Genomic DNA, 7,866 nt, shown 5'->3' on the forward strand with positions numbered 1-7,866 from the left:
ACCACCGCGATCACGTGATAAGCGCACGCACGAGCGACAACACCCTGTAGACGCGGGCGCTTGTCGGAACGGCGACGACCTTGAACTTCATCTGAATCTGATATTGAACTTCACGATCTGGCAATAGAACTGTTGGGGCTTCTGTCAAAACAGGGCGGCCTTACAACAGTTCCTCAGATCGAGAGCATCGCGGCCGCAGATTATCTTATTGCAAGCGGTATTGACGGATACAGTTTATCTGTCCGGCTACACATCATACGTAAACAAAGGGCCGGAGGGTAGGGGGGTCTCCACCTTGGTGTCTAACAAACACACGTTTATCGAGGATGGCTTAAAGATGGGTAAGTGCAAAATTGTATACCTTTTTGGCGAGGTTATCCCGAGCGGCGAGCTCAAAAATAGCGTATTCATCCTCAACGTGTACAGTTCCCCTAGAGAGGGGCAGCATCGTTTCTCTTCATTGTTGGCTAAGGAAGTTTCTGTAGCAGGCAGGGCCAGGGCCCCCATTTTTGTGGCCGGGGACTTTATTGCCCACCATAAGCCTTGGGGTTACCCACACACCACACGCAAAGGCGCGAACCTCTGGCAGGCAGCGGCAGACCTTGGCCTCACGTTAATCACCGATTCTAACTTTCCCACCAAGAGGCCCAGTGCAAAACAAACCTGAAGCTGGTCATGGCCAACATTTTGCGATTTACTTATTTTGCGATTAACGGGTTAACTAGTTAGAACCGGAACTCTGAGCCTTCAAAGCGTGCGTGCGCGATGATGTGTGGACGACGAGCAACTCAGATAAGGGGATGTTGCGACGTGCGTATCACACGCCTTCAGTCTGCCTCGAACTGCTCACTCTGTGTTACACGGCACACATCGCGTTCAGAGCCTCTGGTGAACTTCATCGTCAAGATTACTACGGCAATCCGTCAGGGCTACGAAAAACTACAGCAGAGCCATGTTATCACACATTGTCATGCGACCGGCTGTGGAGAACGCGGGTACTTCACTTACACAACACCTTCGCAACGGCCCGTATATAACCCCCAGATATTGTTAAGACTGCCTTCATAGCCCCTGATGGTTTATGCCAGCTTAAGGTAATGCCCTTTGACCTACGCACCGCTCCTGTGACATTTGAACGGATGACGGACTCTTTATTGCAACGTTGCATTGGACTCCTTATCTTTGTTACTGTTGTCTTTTCGTCCACGTTTGACAGCCACCTCACCCTTCTCGCTACAATTCTTGCAGTCTTCAGAACAGCCGGGCTTCGACTGAATTCCACAAAATGCCAGTTTGGCCGCCTTCAGATTACCGTGTTCGGCCATCTTGTTAACGCTCACGGCTTTCAAAGAGATCCCGAAAATCTTTGCGCCATCCCCAGGTTCCCTGTGCCCCGCTCTACTTCTGATGTACGTAGCTTCGTGGGCCTATGCTCTTACTTCCGTCGTTTAGTGAAGACCTTTGCCGACGTCGCAAGGCCACTAACATATCTGCCGAAGAAGGATAGCGTATTTTCATGGGGTCCTGAGCAGGCTCCAGCGTTAACCGGTCTCATAATCTTACTGAATACTCTCCCCGTACTTGCCCACTTTGGTCTGTCTACTCCAACGGAAGCCTGCGGCAACGCAATCGGCCACGGTATCGGCGCAGTTCTCGCTCATCGGCAGCACGGTAGAATGTGTGTGATAGCTTACGCCAGTGGCATGCTCTGACCTCCCGAGAGAAATTACTCCATCACCAAAAGAGAGTGCTCAGCGTGGGCTGTCGCCATGTTCCGGTCATACTTATTTGGCCGAACGTACTGAGTTGTTACGCACCACCACGGCCTCTGCTGGCTCATCTCTCAGAAGGATCCGAGCTGACGTCTTGGTCGCAGGGATTCGCGCATCCAGGAATTTTCGTGTACCGTCACCTACAAGTATGGACGCTTGCACAAGGACGCAAACGGCATTTTTTGTTATCCGGTGTATCCTCTTGATTCCGTTTCGCAAGACCCGGTTAGCTGCGTAATGACATTTGCTGACATGAGCGATATGCGCACCTCACAATGAAGGGATAAGTCACTGCGCACTATCGTCGACGGTGTCCAATTTGACGGCATCGATGCCGCATACCGTATTTTCGTGATGCCTGACGGAATCCTCTACCGCCGCAATGTTAGCATTGAAGGCCCCGAGGTTCTGCTTCTCCTTCCTCGTCATAAACGACCCGTCATTCTTGAAGATCTTCATGACGCACCGGCGGCGGGACATCTCGGAGTTTCCTGCATCTACGACCGCTTGCAACGTCGGTTCTCTTTGCCTAGCCAATACCGTTGTGTGCGCCGTTATGTTGCTAATTGCTACCTTTGCCAACGCCGGAAAAAACCTCCTCTGCCACCTGTTGGATACCTTCACACACTTGTAGTTCCCTCTGAACAATTGTATGGTGTGGGCATTGACTTGCTTGGCCTTTTCCGACGACGACCTGGGAAATGCGTGGATCGCTGTCGCTACAAGTTATGTGACACGTTGCGCAATAACCAAGTCCATGCCAACTAGTTGCACCACTGCCGTCGCGGATTTTCGTCTTCATAACGTCATCATCCTCCACAGTGCATCTCGACACTGCTGGCGGACCACGGCTGCTCTTTTTGTGCAGAGTTGTCGACGACCTCCCCCAATCTATTGCCACAGATCACAAGCTCTTCACCGCCAAACACCCCCAAACTAATGTTCTTGCTGAACGCCTGAACCGCACGCTCAGAGAGGTGCTTTCTATATAGTACGTCTCTAAAGATCATAGCATCTGGGAAGCCACACTGGCCTACGTGACCTCTACATGTAATTGCTCTTGACACGACACTCTGGGATTTGCACATCTGTATGTTTTGTATGGTCACGACCCCACGATGTTGCTTCAGACCATCTAGCCTTCGATGCCATATGCTACCATATATGCTCGCGACGCCATTGACCAATTGGCGCCGCTGTGCATGTTTCGCTGATGAAACCCTAGTTTTATCGTGAAATCGTAGCACACTACAGGCTGAATCGGCAATTATACCCTGGTGCGGACAGATCGCTTACTAAGAAAGACGAGGTTATGTGGCGAAAATTGCAGACAGGGTTTTTTCTAAACCCCGTACTTTACAGCAAGTGGCACCCAGAAGTCTTCCGGTCCCAGTGCAAATTTTGCGATGAGCACGCCGTACGACCTATGTGCGAGTTGGCGTAAGCGAGGGCAGTTGACGATCTCGGTTCAAGCGGTGAGGATAGACGCCGGCCATCTCTAGTTATACGAAATGCCTATCGGGGGTCTCGGAGTGGGGGCGCCTGAGTACTGAAGGTATTTTGATCGGCCAGGTGCGGCCGATCAACCGAAAACTAAAGAAACAATACGGGCAGAGAAAAAGTAACAATATATGTGCACGGCTGACTAGCAGTACGGACACGCGATACAAGTGAACAAGTTTGTTAAATCGATTAGCGTCGAGTTCTCGCAATTTCAGATGGTAGATAACTCCACTGAGTTTCATTGCGTTATACGAGTTAATTAGTGAACCTCCAGTAGGCACGCAGTGTCTCTAATATGTCCTCAATACGGTTTAATGTCTGGAAGCTGATTTTATACTGAATTTGAAGCCCTGAGGACGTGGTTAGCAAAGCCTGTCAATTAATGCCGGTAATGCACTTAGGAGACATTTCCGCAAGGCTTTTGTGATAAATTCTTCATGCCGCGCTCGTACCGGGCGTCCGACGGTACCGCAATGCCAGCAAACATGAACAGTCTTCGCACTGACCCTGGTGAGGCAGGGTCAATGGCGGCCTCCTGTTAACAGATGCAAATTATGAGAAATTAAACTGACACTGCAAGTACAATTATTTTATGCTCTGAAGATATTTAGCGGAAGTGCCACTGCATTGAAGCCGCTCTTTGTGACACTAGCAACGGTGCCTCAGCGTCATACATGTGTCTTCTTAGTTTATAACTAAGGAAAGCTTATAAAACTTACTCAGTCATAGAGGCGTTGTTGTTATGCAGAACGCGCGTGCACTGGCACTTTGCACGCGTCGCCAAAGATGTTGGCAGAGCTCCCTTACAGATTGGGCCACGGGTATGTATCCAACATCCTGATGTCATCTAACGTCTAGATCCGTAATGACACACCCCAAGGAGAAACCACGCGGTAAAGATTTTGTGGATAGCAATGTCTCATCACTTTCATGTCACGGGCGCTCGACGGCATTTTGCCGCAGCACATTTCACAGCGGACATTGGTGGGGAGAAAATTATGTGAGCCGTAGCTACGCAGTAATCTCTGCAGCGTATCTTCGACTACATAACTCGTGCTATGTGAGTGGGCGCATGGGTTTGTGTGTGTGTGTGTTTTCATGCTACCTTTCTTCGTCCTCTCTCCTTCTCTCTTCTCTACTTCCAGCCTCCCATTCCAACACTCCCTACAATTTTAGCCTGAAGGGTGTGCTTGGCCTTTTCCAGACTTCTAAATGGGACGCAATGGTGGGCTCTTTCTAACGCAAGAGCCCACCATTTTTCGACGACATACTATGCAGCCATGTCAAAGCACAATGATCTGCCTGGGCCACGAACTGGAACTTAACCGGATAGCATTGTACTTTCTGTATTGCCCATAGGAGGCACTCACACGTTAATGTATCTGTACGTTTATGTATTGTGTATGCCTTGTGTATTAAGCAAGGGTAGTCCACGACCTAGTGTAATTTTTTCACCTGTACAGCAGTAACTTTCGCGCGAACAGCTTGCACATAAGCTCGTCAGGCTTTTTGCTAGCTTGTAAAGGTGAAACGCCGCAACACGCTTAATTTCAGAAGGGTGTGAAATGCGCAGAAACGCGCTCTTTGCAATCTTAATATATAAAAAGGGTGCACTAGGGTTGCTACGCCGCCAAGTGCACCCATGAGCAAAAAGATTACAAAAATGAGGGCGCGGCAGGTGTTTCGATACCAGATCCACCACGAGGGTGTCAATTTTAGTAGTGGGAATGGATTGCTCCTGCTGTCTGGTTTTTGAATTTCAGTAATTGACGACTGAAATAGTGAGCAAGCTGTGTAGGCGCGAGATGGTTCGGATCTTGCTATGCTAGCGATTGCTCGTTTCATCTTAGAAGCTTGGTAAATATCATCGCGTAGCTCTTTACAGCGCACGGCTCTGCTGCAATAGTGAATCAAAAGGTGGTTATTAACACGATAGCGTAAAGAACCCGTGTGGCAGTATTTGAGGTGTCGACGTCGAAAAATCATCATTGTTCGTAACCGACAAATCGCCATTGATGCAAATAATAAAAAAAAAAAAAACTCTACACGAGGTGGAATCGTGACCAGGCCTTCGGCGTGGCAAGCAGGTGTTCTACTGCCGAGTCACGCAATGCCTGGATCTGCAGTGACATTAACTTTCATGCTTCACAAACATACGAGTCCTGTGTACTGTAGAGCACCATTTCGAGGTTATCGCGCGAGCGCCGACCGGCCTGTCGTCCCAAGGGCCTAGCGGCACGTTTCAGAACAGTGAAAATCAAGATTACGCAATATTCTCTCCCTCGTTGGCTGTTTCATGCTAGAACAATCACCCCTACAACGAACTCTGCACCCTTTCTCTCTATTTTAAGCTTTCCATTCGCTGCGATCAAGCGTATACTTCGCTTGTTCTTATCGCCTCAGACGATAACGAAGTTGATTGGACAGATATGGTAAAGTTCGTGCTGGTTACTGCTTCACTTGAAGGCCTTGCTAAGTTGCACAAGATATATCGCATTGTCATAAAAGAAACGAAGTGAAAATGGGCCTTCCTCAAGCGGAGTGATCGCAGCTTAAGGAAATGCAAAAAGAGTGAGTGAAGCTTGCATCATACCTTCCTGTCCTCGAAAGTTGATTCGGGGCCGTGGCGCTGTTGCAGTTCTTAGTCGACGCTCGCGTGATAACCTTCAAATCGCGCTTGACTGCACAGGCGTCACAGTATGAGGTGTAATATCGCAGTAAAACGCGATACAAGGGTACCTTCCCATCGGGCGTCACACTATGTGAAGTGCATAACGAGTTGGTGGTTTAAACCGGCCACCCATTACAAAAAGCACACACATTACTTCGCGTATTCCCGTACGAACACGTAGTGGGTGCATCGCAGCTTCGTAAAAGTATCACGCGCGTAATTGCTGCTGGTTTTAAGCATGCCACCTATTACAAAGGGCACATACAGTAGGGCGCGCATTCTCTTACGCACACTACGTGAGAATGCGCGCTGTTGTCATGAAAGTGCTGTTGAAGGTGGCGGAAACCATTACCTTTGCGATAGGTGTGTGTGTGTGTGTGTGTGTGTGTGTGTGTGTGTGTGTGTGTGTGTGTGTGTGTGTGTGTGTGTGTGTGTGTGTGTGTGTGTGTGTGTGTGTGTGTGTGTGTGTGTGTTTGTGTGTCGCATATCAGATATGGGGTCAGACATCACCATGGCGTTCAATTCTTAAAGGCGAAGCTTAAGCGTACCCCACTTTTTCCCGTTCCCTTCTTTGATCGCCCCAGTTAATAATCGGCTCAAGCTGAGACTATAGCTATAAGCGTTCGGGCCGCAGCGCAAAATTATTGTTCACTTCGTGACCCACGTATACCTTCAGATCACCAATTAGGAAGTACTAGCCCAATTAAGAACAAGGCAAACTAGCCAAAGAACAAGCTTTTCTAAATCCCCAGTTCGAAGCTGCTTTTTATTAGCCGTTAGTCCTACCCTAAATACGAAACATAAATGCCGTAATTTGCCTTGCGATGTTCTTTATTACAGGTAATCCATGTTGTTTCTCGGCGCGCTGGCTATGAAGTCACATTTATCAACTTGCGTTTCTGCTTGTAGACCAATTAACACCAACGCGAATTTTCACAGACTGCCAGATCAATTACTACATTCGGTGATCAGTCGAAGAGCTTGCCGTTTTCACTATAACAATGTTTCTCCTCGAGTGTTAGGAACACAGGCTGCGTTATTTATTATGTGCTGTACTCAGTAAAAAGGAAATATTTCCATGAGGACATGACTCAGCGGGCTGTTTTTAGTGCGTCCATATTTATTGCTGCCCTAGTTAAGCGTGTAAAACGAGTTATATGTGTTGTGTTTCCACCATTGTTTTGTTCAAAGCTTTTTTTTTTCGTGTTGGCGGTGAATTGGCGTTTACTTCTGCACCGTTGTTTGTCTACCAATTTTCGTGATCACAAGTGGTTCTTCCGTTTCTCAGAAACGCCTACTTATAACAGAAAAACAGTTTGCTTCACTCAGCGTTAGGACATCATTTAATGCATCACAATCATGCTTCTGCACCTGTTACAGCTAGGAACCCCCTTCCACAGTGCACAGAGGCAAAATATAATGGCACAGCACCGCCCGGATGGACGTGTTCTGCTAATGAAACGCTTCGTTATACCATCTGTACGAATACTACAAATTCTTCATCTTGAAAACTACGATTAAGAAGGCCAAGATTCCAATTGTGCTGAGGCGCATACATATTATTTCACAATAAAAATGAAATTTCGGAACGAAATCGATTGTACATAGGCATTAGAAATGAAACTTTGAAGAACTGTTGGTGGTCTAGCTGACTCTCCGGAATGCCGAAGAGGCGAGGACCGAGGAAGTGAAAATCAGCCCTGGCGTGTTCATCATGTTTTTCCTTTCTCCTTTTCATATAAACGCGGTAACTAATAGCACATACTTTTTTGCGAAACTTACTCTGAATATTAGCTGCCAAGGTTTTTTCTCGCAAAAAACTTGCAGGAGAAACGCAATCTAGACTGTTCACTTAAAGCACGACATAACGTTTTTCAGGTCTCCAGATGCTTTTATGGACAGTGTAATATCCAACATACT

At 47.8% G+C, this 7,866-nt stretch overlaps 1 protein-coding gene across 2 annotated transcripts in view; it reads left to right on the top strand.

Annotated features, from left to right (window-relative positions):
* Nucleotides 1–7,478, top strand: part of LOC119402171 (uncharacterized) — a 70,718-nt gene extending 63,240 nt beyond the window's left edge. The window contains exon 4 of one of the 2 annotated variants that reach the window (XM_049418529.1): nt 7,327–7,478. In XM_049418529.1, the coding sequence (XP_049274486.1) occupies nt 7,327–7,467 (141 nt within the window). In that variant the 3' untranslated portion in view covers nt 7,468–7,478. The remainder of the gene's footprint in view (nt 1–7,326) is intronic. The other variant, XM_049418530.1, reaches the window with a different exon arrangement.
* Nucleotides 7,479–7,866: the final 388 nt, after the last annotated feature.

The sequence above is a fragment of the Rhipicephalus sanguineus genome, chromosome 8, assembly GCF_013339695.2.
Source record: "Rhipicephalus sanguineus isolate Rsan-2018 chromosome 8, BIME_Rsan_1.4, whole genome shotgun sequence".
Classification (NCBI taxonomy): Eukaryota; Metazoa; Arthropoda; class Arachnida; order Ixodida; family Ixodidae; genus Rhipicephalus; species Rhipicephalus sanguineus.